Raw genomic sequence first — 23,486 nt, forward strand, 5'->3', positions numbered from 1 at the left:
ATTATTTACAGGAATAAATTAAATTTAATATAATCACAATCACACATAGACAGAAATGCATTTAACACAGTACCTTGGCTTTTCTGGAGCATCTGAAGGATTGCTGCAAAATGGTTCCTGATAAACTGTTTCTGCGAGATCATGATCCACCAAAGTTGCCATGATTTCTTCACGACTGGGTGGGGACATGAGAGGCTTAAGAATGTGAGCAGTACGAGGTGTAAAGCTTCCATTCTTTGATTGTGAAGGAGAACTGGTTGATCTTGGTGAACTATCTGGAGTTGGAGTTAATGGTTCATTGTTTCTTGAAACATGTAATTCTAAATCCTCAGAAGCTGCATCTATAAGTTCACCATCAGGTGATGACAATAAGGATGTAAAAGAGGTATTAACTGAATCAAGTGGTTGACAGGGTTCAAAAGTGGTTTCTTTTCTAATGTGGCTTTGAATCCAGTCTGAGCAGGTTGGCTGAGAAAGATTAAGAAATCTTTCTTTATTTACTGTATTTCTATTCAGTTTGAATTTTTCATTTAAACAGACTTCAGTCTCTTGGGTACAAGAGGTATCAATAAAACTAGATCTAGAAGTTGAAGAATGAACGGTTTTCCTCCATTGACTATGGCAGTGGTTCTCACTATTATCTAGTGAGGTCTTCTCAAAAAGCTCAGGGCTCAGGGAACCAGACCGTATCCATTTATTTGTGCTTAAAGAATGTTGCTTTTCTTCCTCAGATTTTTGGTCATTATGACACAGAAAGTCACTTTCTGTTGTTTGTCCAGAACCAAGATCCTGAACTGCATCACTCAAGAATTTCTGAGGCAAATTTTGATCTGCTGGGACAAACTGGCTTGCAGAATAAAAACTGCAAAATCCACTTTGTCCAATAGTATTAATATCAAAGTTGTAATTGTGGTCTGGAGATAAGCTGTCTTCAAGTGAGTAACAGCTTTCAAAACCAGGGTCTGAAAAAAAAATGGGGCTGTCATCAGATACAGAATGATCAATGCGGCTAGTAATTGGCTGACTTGAAGACTCCATTTTTGGAAATTTTGCTGTTTTTTCTTTAGGCTTTGTGCTCCTGGGAGCACGAGATTTTCTTGATGATGTGACTGACCGTGACCTTTTGATGGCTTTGTTCTGTTCAAGAGGGCACGGCATGCCCTTGCTCAGCTGTGGTTTGTCCGGCAATGGTTCCTGTGCAATACTGGCATTTTGAGCTTTCTGCTGTCTCTTCTGGAGCAACTCTTTCAAAACAGCCAGACCAGACTGTCCTTCACCAAATGCTGATGGGGCTACTATATTCCTGTTTTTATACTGGGAGATGGGCTTTGGTTGCACGGTTGTTTCTGACAGAGGCCTTTGTTTTGTGGTTTCTGGTTTAAAATGTGACATATCCAAAATAAATCCTCTCTGGTTTTGATCACAATTCAACTGTTTCACTGGACTCTTCAAAGACGTTACAAAACAGTTTTTAGGCAATTGAAGTGCCCCTGGGTTTTCCTCAGATGGCTTAAGAATAGAAGAACAAGAATCAGAATGCTTGGATGCCTCTGGTAAACAAAAAATCTGTTGATTATTGTCTTTACAATGCAAATAGTTAGTGGTATGTAATTGATCCATCTTTGCTGTGTCCAGAGAGTCACGAGTTTCATTTAATTTCCCAACTGGTGGCAAATACCTGATTTGCAAATTTTTTATCTCTTCTGCTTTTGGAGAAGTCTTATCTTTTGAGATATGAGCATTCTGTGTTATGTGAGTTAAGTGATTAGATGGATCAAATATGTTTTGAATGACAGTAGAATCCTTCATTCTAAATATAGCACTCTGGGTCCTGGACCTTTGAGAGCTCATTTTTGGTACTTCCCTTCCAGATGCCACAGAAGTAGATGCGAAAGATGAATGAGGGTCTTCCCGTGGAGCAGGCAAACACTGTGCATCTGCAGGCTTATCAATTTCCATCAGTGAGTGAAAGCAGCCCGATGAATTACCTTGTGCATCAGCTGAAGGAAGCTGTGCTGGCAGCAGATATCCAGCTGAATACCCAGGAAGAGGACTGTCTTTGAGACTGTGATGTGGCTGAGAGCAGACAGAGTTGTAAGAAATCTCATGAGGATCTTGATGTTTCATCACAAACTTGACTTCTGCAGTAGAGCGACCATTTCCTTTTTCATCTTTAAATACAACGCGTTTTCTTGAGGATGTTTTTTCACCCATTTTTTGTTTTGTTCTAGGTTTCTTTTTTCCATCATCTAGTGTTTTACCAGCCTGATTAATCTTTTTCTTTTTCTTGGTAGATACGGTGGGGCTAGGAAATTTCTTTTTACATTTCTTAACCTGAGTTTTTGCTCGACTGGTTTTTCCTACACTAGTATTAACAGTCTTGCTGTTGTAGATATTGGGCCCCCTACTAAATAAAGCTTCTCTCTCCAGGTTGGTCAAAATTTCTTCTGCTTTTGGATCAGTGGGAGACCAGCAGCGAGGTGGAGATGTGTTTATTGGGCTTGTGCTTCTCTCAGAAAGAAAACCTAACTTAGACATAACATCACTATAGTTATAGTCACAGTCTTCAGCTTCTGCACTGTAGGAGGGCGAAGGAGGAGAAAGAATTGTGTGAGTCCTTTTCCTGAAAGATAAAGTTCTTTTAATATTTGTACTACCTGTTTTTTGTGGTTTTCCAGCTTTTTTCTTGGTTGACTTGTGTTTTGCTTTCCTTTTGTGACTTTTCTTTGGCGTTAGTGGATAAATGGGATATTTGGTTGCAGGAGAATCAGGAACTTTTGGCCAAAAGTCCTTTAAAGGTGCAAGCTTTCTATATAAATTCATTTTTTCCTCTGTGAGTACTACTCTTTCCTCACTAGAATCTATTTTCCCCAATTTAACAAGCATATTTTTTCTCCCTCTAAATCTATTGATGATAATATATTTAATAATAACAGGTGGCAATTTTTTAGAAAGTTTTCTACGCTTTCGAGACTTCTGAGACCCATCCAAACTTTCAACACCTTCTATCGGTTGAGGTAGATTAATTTTTGAGTTGTGTGCGACAAAGTTTGACTCACTGTCTTCAGTCTCATAATTTACCTTCCGTTTCGTTCGGAGAGTGTATTTATTCCCACACAGTCCAAATGACTGCTCAGTTTCAAGAGATCCATCTGCAAACTGGCAGTCAGTGTAATTAGCAGTACTTGTAGGCATTTTGTTTTCAAAAGCCTCAAGAGGAGCTTGAACTAAGTCACTAGGTAAAGCACTATCCTTATCAGGAATGTGACTACAAGCATTACCTTGTGTATAGCAGCTTTCCTTCACTGATGCAACATCATTTACACTTGCAGGCTCCTGACGATTGATAAAACTATGCTTCTTTTTATTCAGTTTCAACCTGGACTGTTTGTTGCCCTGCTGTAATTTATAAGTCACGGGAGCTAACTTCTGTGGTCGACTGAGACAATTAGAAAGAACAACACTAGGAAAGAACATATAATGTGCTGCTTGTTGACTGAGGCTTGGCTTTTCCGTCTTGTGCTCTTGAAATTCTTCATACCTAATTTTAAGCTTATTAAGGCCACCTTCATCAGTGTTATTTTCAAGTGAATGTACTACAGTTCGACTGCCTCCTGAACAAGATACCAATTCACAATTTTCTGTAGCTGTTGCTGGAAAAAAACTATTTATAGTTGCACTGCTGGATTTTTCATTTACTTCAGAGGACATTTTACTTTTGGAGTGGCTCATATCAGGAAAGTTATATAAATTTTTATTCAACATGTTGTCACCAATATGGCGGCCAACATGCATAAAAGAGACATCCTTTTCAGCCTTTCTAATGCTAATGTACTTCCTACTAGGTATTGGTCTGTTCACTGATGAAATATCATCTTCATAGTCAAAAATATTATTTCCACATGAAGGAACTGGGAGAGTATCTTTCTTGTTACTCTCTTTGTGAGAGTTTTCTGCATGGGTACTATTGCTGAACGGAGTTGGGTACTTTGCTGAGTAAGTGCTTTCTTTTGTAAGAGAATGGACTGAAAGTTCAGGTCTTGTTTCTGTGTTTGGTTGTGAGAGGTCTTCTACAAAATCTTCATTATTCAAAACATGGTTAGAAAGGGCACTTGTGTGTTTACACTGAAAAGTAATTTTAGCAGAAGATGGGGGTTCTAGTGTAGCAGCATCTTTGTGAAAGATAGAGGTCTTTACAGACATTTTGCTTGTTGCAATGACAGAGGAATGAGTTCGAGAACTTTCATTATTCAAAGGATTGTCTGAAATGGAAGAAAAGCAATTTTATTCTAGTTTTCCAGCTAAAAAATAACCTAAAGCATTAAAAATTTTAGTAGTATTTTTCTGAAAGTCTTCCCATCCAAATAAGAAACAAAATTCTTGCAAATCACATTATATTTATAATCATGACAACTAGAGACCCTGACTACATGAGCTGCTTTATCAAAATCACATCGTCAGTACATCAGTCTCAGTTATTCCTCAATGGCAGACCTGCATACAAATGTCAAAGATTTTATGCTGACCTTCTGAAAGAAGGCTTCACAATCACATTCAGATGACTATATAAAAACAGACTGATTTCTAAAAAAGATTGTACCCTGCTTTGTCCCTGAGAAGTATGTATATTCATTGGCTCTGAAAAACAAAAAAACTTAATTGGATGACCTTCCCTGAACAGAAAAGTCACTGTGCAGAAAGCTAAGTAGTATATTTCAAAACATGGGAAGGGCTTTGTATGAACTGTGCTGGGCGCTAAATACACGTTTCCTGTACTTCTATAACCCATTCAGGTGTTCATGCAAAAGGTTTGTACCCATTAGTTAGATCCTGGATTCATATCCACGTAATAATGTTCCCACATAATCTGAGACCAGCAGGTGCTGTGTAACTTGTCCTGTGCAGACTCATCACATGGTATATGATTTTCATCTCTTTCAAGTGATACTTTCACCACATTTATTGTGGGATAAGTATGGACTGGGACATGGTAACAAATTAACAAGTAATAATGCTCATAGCTTATAGCTGAAGAAGTCATTTGACAGAGGTCATGCTACTGCAAAGAGGCAGCTACCACAGAGCATCTGGCACACAGAAATTTGTTCATGTGTCCATTTCTTTAGCTGTTGAAAGGGGATAGGAGTTATGAAACATGCTAGATCACCTGGAATCATGTGCTGCACACTGATGTACTAAACTGGGGATCTCGCTTTTACCACAAGTCCCAACCAATTTGGGGATTATCTTAGATTCATGCTGCCTTCATCTAAGCAATTTATTTGCTGCTGGCTCAGAAAAATAAAAGGAAGTCCCAATCTGTTTCTAGTAACATTTTCTAATGCACACACAGAGTCCCTGAGCTGTGAAACACAGCTGGGTGATGCTGCCTATTACTTTTTGAGGGTAGGAGTCCACAGAACAAATGAGGATGATTAACTGAAAACTCAGAAAATGGGAGTTTGGTGGTGTGAACAAACACCTGGAAAATATCTGGCTATTCAGACATAAAAACTGCAAAAATACTTGTCAGTCAGTCAGATCAAGTGGACCCAGATTCATGTGTGGATAGGCATTTTCTAATTTAGACAACCTGGACTGAGATCTGGTTTGAATTTACTGTATCTCCTATTATAAGAAATCAATGTAAAAGTTCACAGTAATAAACTTTCTAAGCTGATGGTCTGCATGTGACATTTCACATACTTAAAATATGCTTTAATTTAAACAATTACTGAAGAAACAGTCTCATTAGCCAGCAGCATCTCTTATTACAACAAATTAGAAAGTATGGCAAATAAGGAAATTACAATTGTGTATCTGACAAAAGCAATACATATTAGTAGTACATGAAATCATGTATTAATCCTACCATCACACCTATAAAAGCAAAAGAAAAAGCAAACTATGTTTTAAGCACTGAACACAAAGGAATAGCTGTTGTTATCTAAAATCTATCTCATAAGATCATACACTTCACTTTCTCAACTGAACATTATAATGTGACATCCAGATTTTCTAATGAAACAGGTAATATTACTTATATATCTGCCTAACCTCAAAGTGTGCATTCTGTTGACTAATGTTATTTGATCAAAAGACAGCACGTTATAAAGATGGAGAAAAATCTCTACAGATGAATTTTTTTTGTTTACAGATTTTGAAAGGCAGTTCCTTCTGTAGCAGCTTTGCTGCTGCATAGTTTTAACTCACGCAATCCCAAATGTGAACGTGCAATCTGTGGAATGAAGCACAGACCCAAACAAAGGCTCACTATATTTTAGCATGTGTGGTAAATACTTGCAATGAATCACCTAAATCTACATAGTAATACATTTATTATTTACAATAATCCTAGGAGGATAAATGATACTACAGAATCATTACTTTTAATACTATATTTGTTTTTTTCCATAAAACTCATTAAACTATGTCCTTTTTTTGGATCATTGATACAATAATAAATACAGATTCTGGTAATTCATAGAGGGCATTGAGATAAAAATACAGTTGTTTTTTTAAGAAAGATGTTAAGGGCCTGCTTTCTGCCATCTGTTGAGAACTTTTCCTTCCAACTGAAACAAGGACTGAAAATGGTCAGCACTTTTGAGAACTAGCAATTTGATGTGAAAATGAACTATGACTCAACTTCCAAAGCTGATTTTCTATTTACTTACCACCATTTTCATCTGCAGTTCCATCTAACTGAGGTATTGAGAGATTAGTTAGGTGCATACTGTTACCACTCCACTCCATTTCTTCCTCTGAAGATGAATCCTCTTCTGTTGAACTTCGATGCATATTTTTGCCAGCTGACCTGGAGGAAAGTGAAGGAACTAACTGATGCATAATACTTCTACCACAAAACACCACAAGCTAGAGAGAACATGAAACTCAACGGAGTGTGGTGGTATGTGGTTGTGTAATTTGGGGGAGAAAAAGGAAACAAACAAAAATTTTGTCACATTTCTCACTGAGAAAGTCAAAGTTTTATTCAACATTACTATTTGAAGAGGCAACAGTAGTAGCCAACCATTTTAAACAGCAGGATTCACAGGCTTAAGAAGACACAGAGAAGGCATTTTGATAGCTAATTTTAGTTCAGTTTGACTGTGATTTAATTTCATTGCTTCATAGTGCTTGAAATTTGAAGACTAAACCAACTACGCAAAATTACTTCAGTTTAGCTGTTAGTAAACAGATGTTAACTTTTTTATATCTTTCTTTTTTTTTTTTTTTTGGTTAAGTAATCTTTACTGTATTATAACAATTATCTCTCTCGGCAGGCTTAACTAAATCACAACCAAAAACTATGTTTCATTCCACAACTCATTGAATATTCTGAAGTAGTTGTTGTTAATGCTTAAGCTGCCTTTACGAAGCTCACTGTTCTACACTGCCATGTTTACAGTCATAAATTCACTGGGAAAAAAAAAAGCAAATCTAAAAAGAAAAGCTTCTATGAATTTTTTGTGTTTTTAAGGTGGTATGATTTATATGGGCATGGGGGGAGGAAGAATATCATAGAAAACCACAGAAAACAAATTCTCCTGTATAACTCTACAACCACTTAGGAATTCGATTTCTTCTTTAAAATAAAGTGTGAGATGGACATAATTCTTAACAGAAATAAGTTACTCTGTGGCTACACTTCAGAAATGCAGATACATATTAAGGAACTGAAGTCTGGGGTTTTTAAATGTTTGTTAAAGTTTGTGTAATACCTTAAAAGATATAAATACAAATGTTTTGAAGTTACAGGAAGGAAAATCCACAATAACCTAAGTAGAGTTTATTTTTGCAGAACTCTTTTATGACTGGAGTTAGACCACCATGAATTATATGTATGGTACCACCCCAGACATCTGAATGTCATCACGGAGCTAATTTAGATCAGGACAGATTTGTTAGTTCAGAAACAATAGGCTCAAATGTAACCACTTAATTTCCACTCAGGTCTGGAAGCATGATTTGGAGAATCAAGTGACAAGCACAGCTAAGTACTCCATGATCTAAGTGAGCTTAGTTGTCTGTCTTCTATGTTTCCAAAACATGGAAAAGCACAGCACAACGCAATCAGCTAGATATACAAATTAATATCAAACTGGGGATGTTTCTTCCAATCTGAATTATGCTGTAATCCCAAGTAAATCTTTGTCAACTTTAGTAAACCAAAACAGACTGGAGATGACTTATGCAGGTAACTTGAACTTCTCATTCAAGTCCATCAGTTTGGATTCCAGGAAAATTTATGTAACACACATGATACTACCATACGTGAACTAGTCCAGGTCTTGGTGGGCTTTTTTCTCCAGTTCAATACAAATCAAACCCAAGCCATTTCATTCACTCAAAAGAGTGTCATTACTCCTCATTAGCTCAACAGATTTTTCTGAGATAACGTAAGACTGGTAAATACTCACTAACAGAAAAGCCATAGTATGGATATGCAAGGATGCATTAGGAAGCTACAAAGATGGAATGAGCCTGAGCAGAGTAAAGTCAGATCTATCAACAGACTCAAATTGGTTTTCACGCATGAGCAGAATCTTGTAGAAGGCAAAACACACATGGCTTTTGTGTCTGAAATCAGTCCAAATTCTGGAGAGACCTCAGTGAAACAGAACTACTAATTCCCTCTGAACACAGGTCACTCCCTGTAGAAGCACATGGTATGTACATTTTCCCTAGTGTCTTCTGTCTGGGATTAAGGTGTAGGCCTATGTGATCAAGATATTTGTGAGACAGCTCATCATGTCTCTTAAGTTTTTAAATAGGATTCTTTACTGCATGAAAGCAGTTAATTGCTTCAGGATCGTACCTGATTCCTGAAGTTATACAGTCAAGCCCATACAGAGCTGTGCCGGAACTAAGGAATTCTGCAAGATACAGGTTTTCACAGTAACTACCACTAAACTGAAGTTTGATGTTAAGTGTTTTGGATAGAAATTTCAACTTTTCAGACTACTGTGAGGGGAAAAAAACCACAGAAAATCCAATGTCAGATAGGAAAGTTAGCTTTAGAGATCAATTATCTCTAGAACTAGCAGTCAAATAAACTAACTTCTGGTTCTGTTAGAACTTTAATGAGCCTTTGGGAAATAGAAGCATTTCTATACCTCTCTGGTTCTCTGAAACATACTATGATTACAATTTCTGATGTAGGAAAAAACCCCAAATATAAAAATGTTATGTCTGTGAAGTTCCTCATACTTCAAAAAGAATTATAAATATCAGAAAGTGTGTCAAAAGCAGGGTCAAGAGAAACTGGATATAGCTGCTTTCAATGCCTGTCAGAGCAGACTGTACAAAAGGTCATTACAACCTGAAAAGGCGTTCCAAGAATCTTGGCCTTAAATATATTGAAGTTTCTGACCTTTAGCAGCCAAGCAGAGTGAGCAACATTCATGTTTTGATTTAAGCTTTGAACATGAAAACAAATGGATGTTTCTTCCTCAGGTCACTTGGTTAGTCTTCACATGAATACTTCTTAAATATTTATTTTAGTAAAAGATGTACAAGATACACCTTAACATTTGTATCATATCCAAGGCATGACCTTACAAGCAAGTTACTACTAAAGGTCTTCTTGTATTTGGACTTGTAAAACAAAAAGCCTACTTAATTTTTCCTCAAAGAGCAAGCTAGAAGCTTATGTTTGGCCAAACCTAAACACTTAATCTTTATTTCCAGGTAATGCTAATGATTCACATCACCATCCAAATAACTTGCATTCCATCCCAAGATCTGCACAGATTTTTCCATGTTATCAACAGAGACCTCTTTACATCTCATTAGGCCCCCAGCATACTTGAAAACAAGGTGGGAGGAAGGAAAGACATGGCAGAAAAAGAACATATTAAGAAAAGAAAACACATACCTCCTTTTTTGCCCAGGCTCTTCCATGCTACTGTCCCACCTCTGGGACATTAGCAAGCTAAGTTCCATTTCTTCTTTCTCACACTGTGGCTCATTTTCTTCATCATCACTGTTCTGAGAATTTTGCCAGCTTCCAAGAGAACGATGGTGAGAGAGTGTTTTTTGATGTCCCATCTGATATCCATCATTCTCCAATCCAGCCAACAGATCAATCATGGCCTCATCAGCACTACTGCCCACTGCAGAAAAAGCCCATACAAGTAGAATCGATATTTTGTTCTACTTGTAAATGACTAGTTACAGTCTACCAGTAGAAAACAAAATCAATCAAACCAAACAAAAAAAGCCCCTCAACACTTTAAAATCTGTCTAAGACAAGGCATGCTACAGAAACAAAGCTCTTTTCATATCTTATTTTTTCAAATGTTATGGTTTATCTTTTCTAGCTCTATATCTAAAACTTTGACAACTTTCTTTATTTCTGCCCTACTCTTCTGATCATACTAGATTTAGTGGACGTTCTTCTCTCTCTCCACTCTCCTATTACCTCCTCACATTCAGTAAAGCTTCACTCTCCCCTTTAATTTCAGCTTGAATGCCAGCTTCAGAAGCATCACTGCCTTCTCTTGCTCAATAGCTGCACTAGAGCTTTGTTAGGCACTTTTTTCTGTATCACTTGAGGACTTTCAATCACTGCATCTTGTGAAAAGGGATGCTGATTTTGACAAACTATTCCTCCTTTTCAACTTTGGCTCCCTTTTTATGTCACTGTAATCTGTTCTATTCCAAGGTTTCTCTAAACGCTGAAAGTTTACCTGATTTCACTCCTCTCTTAAATTTTATTTGACCTAAGCTTACAGTAATTATGCTTCCCTTCTCATTTTTTCTTTTCCTAAAAATCCTTCCAAGTCACAATTTTTCCTCACTCACTTCCTACTTACCTATCATCTGGCCTAATAACCAATTTATGACCTCCAGTCTACCAGGCATCTTTGTTTTACTTCTCTCTCCTTCTCTGGCTGAAGAACTACAATCTCTACTTTCTTTCCTCGGGAAGCATCATATGATTTACAACGATCTTGAGAATGATATAAAATAGATCTCAACATTGGTGAGAAAGGCATTTTTCATATTTTGCAAAGGCTTCACAAGATACCATGCAACTCTTTACAATAGAAACCATCTCCTTTTCCAGAGTTTTTGAATTAACTTGCTTTCAATTATACTTTCTGTTCTTGACTCCTTTGCCCTTTATGAGGCTCATTATTAAACTCCAACATCTATTTCACGTTAATATGAACCTTGGGGTGTAAATTCATAGTGAATAGCAGAAGTCATGTGGTTCACAGTCCCTCTGGCACTACAATTCTACTAGTGGAATAGCGAACTGGTGCAGGCTATGAGGGAGCATAAGACACCCAAATATGCAGCATGTTACTCATAGTTACACAAGACACCAGGAATCAGCATGACAAGAAAGGAGGAGAGAAAAATAGAAGAAAAAATAGAAAAAAAAAGTAATATAATCTCAATTTGATTACCTAGACAAGGGAAAAAAGCAGACCATTTCAACACTTCAATTTGGTTGAGCAATTCAAATGTACAGTCATAAGGCATACCCTACATATTATTTTAGCCACTTCTGCTCATGTTTACCCGCTCCCATGGAATTTCTTACAGTTCTTTCAATAAAACCAAATCCTTGCCTATAAAACTTCTATAATCAAAATCTTGCCTATTCTCTGCAAAATAAAACATTTTAAAACAGCACTACATTCTTAATCTAACTTCATCTACTTCATCTACTCCTCCTTTCTTAGCAAGAAAATATTTCAACACTGTATATTGTATTACCCACAGACAAATACTGTTGCCTGAGCACACAGTCATACCCTACAGGTATCAAAAGAAACGGAGGCTACTACAGGTTTTAAATACTCTTCCCTGCCCCACACTATGTGGTTCATATTAACATTATATATTATGTTTACCAAAGAACATACATGGAGATATATCATGAACTATGTGCTTTTCATCTCCTTTAGGGTATTTGAACTATTTCTACCTCATGTAGTTTTTCATACAAGTTCCTTTATTGGTTATTTTAGGGTTGTTTCTGCCTCATGCCACTCACAATTTTACTGTCATGATTTTTTCTCCTACTCTTAAATATTTTACTTCTTGTTTCTTTGCCTTCAACCATTCTTTGTATCTAAAAATTTTGGGAAATGCACTGCTGCAACTTGCATCATTATCAACCTACTATTGCCCACTATCTCCAGACAGCTGAGCTTCTAAAGACAGATCATATGCATGTTTTCTACCTTAACTGTATGAAAGATGCAGTCAGTAACTGCAAGAGTATCATGGACAGACAGTCAAAACCATCCTCATTCTGACAGTTTTTAGCCTGATAGCCGTAGGAGCATAAGGAAGAGCAATACAAGAGACTGCACTGAGTTGACCTGGCAAGAGGACAGGGCTTACTGAACCAGTCAAACACTGCAGCCTCTACAAATATAGTCCTGGTGACATTTCTTAGGAAACATAGGGTATGTTTTGGTGGTGGTAGGGCATGTGTATGTGTATGTGAAGTCTCAACCTGTTTGAAAAATTCCTTGAGATAAACTACGTACTGTCTTTCATGATGGGTAGCCTAAGGGAACACAAAGACTGTGGAACAATAAAATAGTCTAGAAGAAAAGACATTCCAGTCATACTCACTAAAAACTGTAGTCTGATTCAGTCTTTGAGACAAAGGCTGAAAGCTCTGACTATTCTCCACAATGTTTAAAATTGCTTCTTCATTAATAAGTGCTTCCTCTTCTTTATCAGTAGGCATCATATTGGAACCTTTAACAGAAAAAAAAAAAAAAAAAAAAAAAGAGAAAGGATAAAACTTCCAGGTCAGAGACATCAATACATTATGAAAATAAGCCCCTTGAGAATGGATTTTACTATCCAAGTATATTTCCGTTGTTTGCTGTAGCAATTTTAGAAAGACTTACTCTAACAATAATAAAAATAAACCCCAAACTACTCTTTGGGTTTTTATAACTAAATCACAACTTGCCCAGCTTACTTCTGTTAATAGTATAAACAGCCAAACCATGACATAGATTTATACCTAACCAATTAGGATATTAAAAAACTCACCTTTGCTCATCTGTTTATCGTCATGCACTTCTACTGTATTAGCTGGTGTACACGGAAAGGCTTCAGGAGAAAGTACCTCAGAATGTAGTGTTAGCTCAGCAGAGAACTCCTCTGATCCATTACTGTAGTCCAATGATCCTGACAATGTTCTAGTTAATTGAAAAGCAAGTTTTAAATGCATATTTAAGGTTTGCATAGAATACTATATTTTATGACAAATGGCTAAACACTTACACAGAGAAGTCATTTTGCTTGAGAATTTCTTTAAGTCTCTTCTGAAAAAATTTTTCACTCTCTGTTGCTGGCACAAATCCACGGTCTTTAAAATTTGAAAAATATTTGTTATTCAGTTTTACTTTGACCTCTCAACACAGAGAGCAGCTAAAATCACTGATTTTATTACAAAAAGGCTCAAAGTTGAAGTGCCTGCTAATTCTCAGTGCCAAATCTGAGGGCTGACTTACCAAGTGTATTAAAAAAACTTCAAAATACTTCACATACTCCCACTGTTCTCACTTGCAACCAACAAAGTGAGTACCAACAGCATTTACAAACCATGATGCAATTGCAACAAGGTAAACATCCAAGAAAAATCAGATAACAATATTGAGAAATCTGGCTTACGCAGCCTGAACAATATTATATGGAAACACAGGAAAAAAGTCAATCAAAGTAGTCTGCCTTAGCCAAGAACCTGCCTCTTTCTTTATTGCAATCCTCCCTCTTACTTGCCAAATATTATTCATGTTTTAAAAGAAGTATGGCCTAAGTTCTACAGAGAATAGCCTGTTCATTATGCAATTACATTGCAGAGCACAGTCTTCCCTGTGTAATGAATTTTACATAAAAATACGGGAATTTGTCCATCTTATTGGAATTTTAATCTAATATCACCTTAGCTATAATTCTGTAGAAATTAAATGGGAATTATGTCCTTGTGAATAAACTACAATAGAAAGCCTCAAGATGAAGAGATTTAGTTTTGTTGGTATTTAAATGTTTTCCATCACAAAGCATGCAATCTTAACTGCCATTATCATTCATTCTAGAATGTTTTGCATTACATCATTTTGCATTCAAAATCAGAAAACACACACTGGACCATCAGTAAGCCTGGAAGTGAAAAAAACAACACATCTAAAAATGCCTCAAACTTGATACACCAATTTAAATTCTGTCCTCCTGCTTGCTTCTCATTCAAAGTTTTGGATTAGCAGCTGCACATTTTTTTATTATTATTTTTTTTTACCTTGTGAGTCAGGTGGTTTAATCTGAGAAGATTCACATTTCTGTCTCCGTCGCAGCTTTTCATCCTCCCATATTGCTTGCAAACCGGGGTTCCTGCCAATCTGGGCTGAAATATGCAATTATATATGAAGGGAAATCTGCCAAAATGACAAAGCATTCTTTCCCCAAACTAGATTCTGACACTCTTCCTCATCTCTTTGTCATTCTAGCCTGTTATTTTTTAATTGCCATTCCTGCCTTACTCTAGGATTTGGTATTATTTAAAAGTTAAGGCGTAACTTCATTTGTTTTCTAGATCTCCTATTTGTAATCTAGATCTGTGGCTTTTTCTTGTCTTCCCACCAAGCAGTGTATATATGTATATATAGGTGTATGTACATATGCATACATGCACACATATGATGTTGGTATCTACATTAATATTCTTTCCCAAGTCTGAAACCTTCTGTTATGCATTAATGAAAATCTCTTTATATTGCTCTGATAAGACACTATTTCAACAACCTCTTTTCTCTCAGTTAATTTTTTTTAAACTTTATAAATGTAGAGATCAACAATTCACAAACATTGAAATATGGATTGTGATTTAAGATAAGCTTTAAAAGAAGAGTGAACTATGACAACATGGTTTCTGTTCTAAAACCATTTTACATGGAAAGTTATTAACACTTCACCTTCAATATCCAGTTGATTCAAAATGTCAGCAGCTACTGCATCCACCTCCAATTCACAGGTACTTTGTGGCTCAACACCTTTCAACATTAAAGAGCTGTGACAACATAAATACCACGGGTTAATTTTATCAATATGCTGAGTTTGAAGCATGCATCATCATTGTTTTTGAATTGGACTAATATCTGAAATTATGCAGAAGGAACAGGAGTGACTAACTGAATGAAGAATTATCAGTTCCCATCCTCATCTGCAAGTCCTTAAACTAATGATCATATTCATATCTATTTAGATAAGAAATCTGTACCTTCAGCTTAAAGGGTTTAGCTTTTTTTTTGTGAGGAGAAGAGAAAGAGCTAGTAGATAACTGCAAGTACTAAAGCAATTACAATAATGTTCTCCTCCTCAAATACATGACAAAATGTTCTGTAGATCTCAGCCCATAGGACTAGGTGTGTAGGTAGGATCATGCACCCAGAAAACACAGTGACAAGAATTTTTCTCTCTCATTCATAGTTCAGAACAACACCAAATGTTAAGAGCACCTTAACATTTACAACTAGTTTTTCTGGAGTTTTTTCTTTATTTAGCATGGTGAATAAGAGAATATCAACAACCCAAACACATGCTGAACTATGGGTAACTGGCTAGACGAAGACTTAAAATACTAGAAACAGATTCAAGATTGTTGTACAATTATCGGATCACCCTCCTGCTGTGCCTTTTCAGATTTGCAAATGTCAGTGACCTTTCATCTGTTGCTGTCAGTGAACAAATTTTAAGGAGTCCATGGAGGAAGTTAACAGACAGAAACCATCTCTCAGGTTTACTGTAAAAGTCTGTTTTCCCTTTAAAATCTTCTAGGGCAACACTGATAACCCACTTCAAGCTCTTCAACTTTCTAGTAGGGCCTGTAGCAATAGGACACGAGGCAATTGTTTTAAACTGAAAGAGGGTAAATTTAAACCAAACGTAAGGAAGATTTTTTTTTATGATGAGGGTATGAAATACTGGAACAGGCTCTCAAAAGAGATGGGAGAAGTCCCATCTCTGGGAAACATTCAATGCCAGGTTACAGGATTCTAAGAAACCTGGTCTAGTTGAAGGTATTCTTGTTCATTGTAGGAGGGCTGGACCAGATGACATTTAAAGGTCTCTTTGAACCCAAACTACTTCATGATTCTCCGCACACTTTTAAAGACAATCCATTGCCATCATGACCCTCCATTCCCAGTCATGCCATCAGCTGAGAGACAAGGCCACAATATGCTCAAGATGTGTACTTTTCATGTCACACACTTTGGGTATTCATTCATCAAAGGATTCAAACAGAGATTTGCCTGCACAGTGGGCAACAGGAACTGCAGGCAAGTTGAAACTTGCATTTTGGTCCCACAGTAAGAAACAACTGCAAGATCATTGGGAAACAAGACTGAGGGAAGAAGCTGCAAGAATTGTTAGCTCCCTTTACAAAATCAGAAAGAACACTTCTGGGAACAAGCAAAAAGGGACCATGATACAGAATGGTCAGTGATATCAGAAATGCAGTAAAGACCTGCCTTGACTCATCTGGAGGATACAAAATCAAAGTTCTGAGCTTCCCACTTTCACTAATTTCCTCCTTTAAAATACAATTTAAAAACCCCAAAACCTAATGGGGGTTAGGGAGAAAGAAGGAAAGTTTTTGAAAAGTTTAAGAAAAAACGTGTTTTACTGACCTATTTCTGAAGAGTTTGTTTGATGACTAAAACCATTAACTTCAGCATTTGCTTTTCCTCTGACTAAAGACAGCTTTCTATTGTTTTCCCTTCATTTAGCTAGGACATTTTGTAAAAAAAAAAAACACCACCATGTCTTGGTTTCCCACATCCCCATCAAGAGTATGGCCAGTGATTTGAGAACTGATCAAGACCAAAGACAATATTGGCCAAGAGCTTCCCGAGCAATCACATTTCTTGCTTACAAGAGGCTCTGATATGAATTTATCATATAAAAATAACACTAAGTTCAACATTGCTGAATTTAAAACAAACTGGTAGATGTTAATGTACTTGAGTATTTTTCCATAGTAATATTAATTTGAAGAATGTTCTTTGTCTGCAACACATTCAAACAATTTGAGCAACTTGAAGGAAAAGAGTTCGCTCATTTTGCCCAAGCTCGAAATTACAGATATGAGGAGCCTTTCTATCCAAAACTACAGTATTTCAATTTACATGGCATATTATTAAAATTAAAAGCACTGAGCTAATAACAGACCTTTTCTAAAACAAATCTAGGATTTATCAGTATGGTTGTCATTAACACTTTCATCATGAAGGCAGGGCTGACAGTCAAAACTGCACACTCTAAAGACTTATGTGAAAACTAATAAAGACACCTGACACAGTAAATTCTTTGTTAGACTTGAAAAAATGCCTTCCCAATACAATTGGTTCATTAGCCTGGCATTTAACATCCTTGCCAAGGTGAGCTGCTAGACACTTGCACTCGTTCAACTCATGGCAGTAGCACTACAAGCTTCTGCAACATTCAGGTAAACCACAAAGGCCAAGAAATCATTTGTTCCCACTTCAGGAAAACCCTTGAAGGGCATATGAAAGCAGAGCAGCGTTAACTGGCCCTTCTAATGCTTCAATTTATGTTGATTAAAACAAAAACATGAGGTGGCAAGGGAGTACAAACTTTAGAGTACAAAAGAGTACAAACTGTCCTGAAGTAGTTATTAAACATGGTGACATGCTGCTTTGGGAAACGTTTCATCTGACTATTGGCAATAACTTGGTGAGCTGTTTAGTTTGGTGCTTTCGCTCATCTGAAACAAATGTGTGCAACATATCGGGAAAATACACAAAGTAACCACAGTTCCTGTTCTCCCTGATCAGGACACATTTCCTCAGTAACTACAATGCCGTTTTTAGCAGGTGAGAAGACAGCATAAAGAAGTCAGAACATCTGACTATTCTCCCAGTTGTAGTTAATTGAAAATATGAACTATTTCATTAGCAGTTGTAATGCCTTGAAAGATATTCAGAAATGGCCTGTTTGACAAGATTGCTTTATACAACAGACTAATCACCTGCCTCACATTACATGCATCTGTTTTGCATAGAAAAGTAGTGGTTTAGGTAATGCCAAAACCATGATTTGAGAATATCTGTATTAGAACAAGGTTAGAAAAGATGAATCAGCAAGTCCCAGGCAAAGCTTTTCACAGCATCTATGTTTCATTTTGTAGGAAGGAATGTAGAGATAATTGTTCACAAGATAAAACTTGTAATACAGATGTATGAAAGACAGGGTTAAGTGATACAGTGTAGAAGCAACCCAGCTGCAGGAGAACAGAAATTTACTCTCCAAACAAGCAAGATAAATCAGGGTTGCACAACACTGAGTTGCTATGGCTAGGCTACTTGGGATACTCACACCAGTTAATGCCTTTTATACCTACACAATAGGTGAAAACTGCAATACAAATCCATTTTACTTTTGTATAAAAAGCTCCAAATACATTATTTTGAGAACAGAGAACATGGTCCTTATTTTTGAAGGAAGTAATAGTTTGTTCACACTATCCACTGAGATAAAAACTATAGTTTAGGATGAAACCTGTGCTCAAAGAACTACCAACCTTTGGTTTCTCAGACATTGAGGCAATGAATTAAGGCTACAGTCAACACTTTTTAAAAAAAGTGCTCAACAAGATCATTATCTTCATTCACCAATATTAATGACAGCCTAAGGAAACAAGTTCCGTAATGACCACATCTGAGGTATTTGTAATGTTAAACTGAGCACAAGAGACAAAAACAAACTCCATGGTGAATCTGAAAGGTGTTTCTCAACTATGCTAAGGACTCTAAAATTTGACATAATAATTTTCCATATTCTGTTTATGACAGAAAACATGTCCTCGTTTTCAGGATGTTCAAGTGACTTAAGTAATGTGCACATTATATTAAATAATCAAATAGCTAAATAAAAACATGCACAGGCTGACAAGTGAGAAAAGCAATTATGACAGTCACAAACCTAGCAAAAATCTGCAATATTACATATCTGCTAGACTGTGCAGAAGTGTGATTTGTCAAATCTCTCCACTTCCATATAAACTAGTGTCTAACAGCAAATCTAGGATTTAAAAAAAGAAAGTGTTTCTCAAAAGCATTCTACCAATCATTCTGTTTTTAACACATCATGTCCAAGTGGTAGACTTGACTGGCAGATACTCTAAGTCTGATGTTTACCAGAAAATTTTCTCAATGGAACTCATAGAAGTGTTCCATCAGTTATTATCAGCTGAGTGGGATTACAAAATCTCCTGTCCAGAACTCCTGTTGTCAAAAATTGTTGGATAGCACTACCAGGTTCAGGTGACTGCTGCCCATTTTAGGGTAAGCTTCCTAGGTTTCAGTGCAATAACACTGGCAAGTATTATACCTAAAAGCCTTAGAACATCAGGGATTCCTGGGCACTAGAGATTATGGACATTCGTCTACTTGATAGAATCATTCTAGAATTACATGAAAGGAAGTATCTCTGGCTTAATACAGGGCACTTATCATGGCAGTGAGTCAATAATTCGGAGATTTGCCAGGAGCAAGACAGGACATGGCTGGGTTGAATGCTGTTCTTGTTAAGTGGCCAAGTAGCAAGGTGCTCTCTACCATGAAAGAGGGAGTTCAGTTACCAAGAAACTTGGACATAGTTCTCAAATGTGTTTTGAAATAAGGAACCATCACTAGCATTTACTCATGCAAAATGCTGCTCATGTTACACATGTGACTTTTAAATTTTGCATATTACCTTCCAGGTATCCAGAATTGTATGTCAGCCAAGTGAGATACTGTGTTCCAAAGTGAAGCAATGCCCAATCACTGGCACTGCTTGGTTAAACGAGAGAACTTGTTAACTGCCACTTACAGCAAGGACTTGGCAGATATATGTTGGACTATCTCTAAAATGTATTCTTAATGTACACAAAGGATAATGAGTCCAAACAGACATCCCAGTCACTAAGAATACAAGACAGGCCTAGAAATGTTGTGGTCTTGAACAACATTTGACTGTCTTTTCTCTTCTTGCTTTTTCTTGACAGAACAAGTAACAACTTAAGCATACAGTTGAATGGTAGGGAAAGATTTATGCGATTTTCATATCTGATCTAAAGGACAAGCAAAGAAATTTAGAACTTCATGATACTTAGAAGAAACTCCAAATGCCACTGAAAACAGCAGTTTAAGTGGTAAAATTACAGTAAGTAAAAAAATTTTACTAAACAATTCACAAAAGAGTTAAATATCTCAACCTGAACTGGATAGACCTTGAAGAGGACTGGATAATAAAGTGAGGGGACTGTGCAGGTATTGCACATGAAACTAGAAATAAATACAGCTGTTGATATGTAAGTATGTTGGGAATACAGAACATACTTTGTTAAGAAAACAGAAATAAAGGAAGAAAGGCAGCTTTACATCTACTGAGTAACTTGTAGACATCAAAAATAGAAACAGTTGATTCACAATCATTTCAGGAAACAATTAAAAGGGTTTCCTTGGAGAGATATCTCATACTGTCTGGGTCAGATTTACCCTCAGTAAAGTTGATCATGAAAATTACAGATCCATTAAGCCAACCTAGAAGTGAATTTTCAGAATTTGAAAGGAAATGAAACAGGAAGTCAATATGAAAGTGGCACTGCAGTATGGGTTTGATTACAAGAACACTGTTTTAACTTGATGACTCCCATAAATAATTCAGGAGAAATTTTAATGGGCAAATAATTTTGTGTAGATATAGAACAGAGGAAAATCAAGACTGGAAAAGTTTAGGTTTGTTGCTTTGCTATGGCATGTATGTCTCACAGCACAGGGGAGACAGTCATGCTAGAACATCCTTAATAAAAAAATTGATTTTCTAGACAAAAGAACATTTAACACAGTATCAATTGTAAACATTTTCAGTTGCAGGAATCATAAATGAGTTCCTAATTTATTACAGCATTTTAAGAGCTAACTAAATGTGAAATTCCTCTAGGTTATGTAAAAAGGACAGAGCATCGAGACAAAATGCATAGAAGTGAATATAGACCAGTTTCTGTGACTAAGCTTACTTCACATCTCATTAATAGAGCAGTGTAGTAATGAAATATGCTGATAAGGCAAGCCAGTAGACATGCTGAATACATAACTAGATCGTAGTATCAGAAAACAAAAGCAGGATAACTCAGAAGCAGAATAATAAAAACAGGACGACATTTAAAAATGGGATGAAAGATCCTATAGGAACTTATAATGGAATGCAAACAGAAGATTCTCAATTGGAAAAAATAAAGAAAAGAAACAGCTTGTACTAATAAATCCTAAAATGCTCATGAGCCAAATTGGCATGATAAATGAAACTGTAAAGTGTATTAGGAACTACCATTATCATTGCATATGGTGTACAGAGAATTTGTGTGGTATATTATGTAGTTTCCAGGGTTTACACTCAAGAAACAAATTCCTGCTGGCAGAAGTACACCAAACAAATACCAGGGGAATGGACAGTTTTGATATTTTCCCCTTTAGTATTAACATCCGACTTCTGGAACATGTGTGAGTGCTGGAGGACTGGCATGAGTGAGGTGCTGCACCCCTGGCTGTATACATGGAAGCGTGGAAGGAGGAGGAAAGAAGACCTGTGGTTACAGCCATGATGATGCATCCTTGGCTCCTGCTCTGCTGAGCTCATCCCTCTCTGCTTTTGACAGCCAGGAAGATCTACTTTGCTTTCTTTTTATCTGCCTTCCCTACATCTATGTAAAGTAACATCAGATAATCCCGGTCTAATTTATGATCCAATCTTTAATGTTTAAGTAAGCTGGCTTGTGGAACCAAGCCAGATAAAAGCTGAAATGGACTGTGAGCCAAAAAAGAAGAAACTGCAGCCAAAAAGAAGAAACAGCCCAAGAAAACTGCACATAAACTGACCAGAAGTAAAATTGCAATACAACCATTAGATGAATGTTGTTGCAAAATCCCCCTGAAGTAGTAATAGAATCAGAAAACCAGATGTAATCAACACAAGCTCATATTTTTGCATGCTAGAAAAACCTGAAGTATGGTTTAATGCATACAATTTCTACTGGGGAAGCAAATTCTGCAGTAGCAGGAAGTGTGGCATACTGAGCCCAATAAGCTCTTCAGAGAAGACTGACAGGACACCCAAAGACTGAGAAGATCACTAATGACAGAAAGGCCTGCCAAAGGTTAGCAAATAGGTTAAAAGAACGAACTTGCTGTAGATAAACTATACAAATCAAAGTAGCTTCAGATACTGTGAGTTTCTCTCCCCTTCCCAACTCTGCCCACAGAACTCCCAAAATTCCAGAAATATTCCATTTTCTTCTATGTCCTGGGGTGACTTTATGCTTGTATCCCCAGCTGTCTGGGTTGCAGAAGTCCTCTAAGATCATCAAATCCAACTATTAATCTAGCAGTGCTAAACCATGTCCCCCAAGCACAACATCCACTTATTTTCTGAACACTTCCAGGAGATTCTAGCACTTCCTGGGCAGTCTATTGCAAAACTGACCACCCCTTCAGTGAAGAAACTAATATGCAATCTAAACCTTCCCTGACACTTTTTACTGTTTATTATTTTATTTATTGTAAATTAATGTAGATTATTTTATTTACTGTTTATTAAGTTTATTCTTATTATTTATTACTCCCCTTTTTTCAGGCCATTTTATTTTGTCCTCCCACTTGTTACCTGGGAGAAAAGACTGACCCTCACCTGGCTAAAACCTCCTTTCAGGGAGTTATAGAGAGCAATAAGGTCACCCCTGAGCCTCCTTTTCTCCTTTTCTCTTCTTCTGAGATCCCTCAGCTGCTCCTCACAGGACTTGTGTTCCAGACCCATCCCCAGCTCCACTGCCCTTCTCTGGACGTGCTCCAGCCTCTCAAAGTCCTTCTTGTACTGAGGGGCACAGAACCAAATACAGGATTCAAGGTGTGACCTCACCAGTGAGGTCATGTTAGTTAAGGATGGTTACAAAAACAATCTGTGAACTTATGTGTAAATATTCTCTATAACTATTAAGCTTGCTTAATTCTTCACCAAAGTCATCATTCCAAAACCCAGGAAGTTGAATTTTGCCCATTATTTCCCAGTTGGATTTTTATAACCATAAACCACAAAGCATCAGGTGACCAAGACTATACAGAGAAACTAAATAATGATAATTTGTGTCACATAATCACTTTTTTTTTAAACATGTAAAACATATAAGAGTCCCTGACCTTGGTATTTCATCTTCTTCCCATTCAATGAAAGATACGTTGCTTGAATTTTCTGGCAAATGAGTTCTATGATGTTTACTTACACCTGATGTATCACCTAGGGAAAAATGTAGAATGAGAAATTAATTAATTAATGTGGCAATATTTTTTTACAAATATCATTATATAACTGCATTTATTATTTAATATTACCAGTCCACCTGCTCCTAAGGAATAAAAAGCACTGTAGGATATCACCTTCACCCT

At 36.7% G+C, this 23,486-nt stretch overlaps 1 protein-coding gene across 1 annotated transcript in view; it reads right to left on the reverse strand.

Moving 5' to 3' along the window:
* Positions 1–23,486, reverse strand: part of REV3L (REV3 like, DNA directed polymerase zeta catalytic subunit) — a 113,677-nt gene that overhangs the window by 41,392 nt on the left and 48,799 nt on the right. The window contains exons 5-13 of the mRNA XM_063389820.1: positions 23,241–23,337; positions 14,958–15,052; positions 14,285–14,389; positions 13,270–13,354; positions 13,036–13,184; positions 12,604–12,732; positions 9,881–10,118; positions 6,678–6,817; positions 74–4,262 (exon numbers count right to left, since the gene is read on the reverse strand). Coding sequence (XP_063245890.1) covers positions 74–4,262; positions 6,678–6,817; positions 9,881–10,118; positions 12,604–12,732; positions 13,036–13,184; positions 13,270–13,354; positions 14,285–14,389; positions 14,958–15,052; positions 23,241–23,337 — 5,227 coding nt within the window. The remainder of the gene's footprint in view (positions 1–73; positions 4,263–6,677; positions 6,818–9,880; positions 10,119–12,603; positions 12,733–13,035; positions 13,185–13,269; positions 13,355–14,284; positions 14,390–14,957; positions 15,053–23,240; positions 23,338–23,486) is intronic.

The sequence above is a fragment of the Prinia subflava genome, chromosome 2 (genome assembly GCF_021018805.1).
Source record: "Prinia subflava isolate CZ2003 ecotype Zambia chromosome 2, Cam_Psub_1.2, whole genome shotgun sequence".
NCBI classification, from domain to species: Eukaryota; Metazoa; Chordata; class Aves; order Passeriformes; family Cisticolidae; genus Prinia; species Prinia subflava.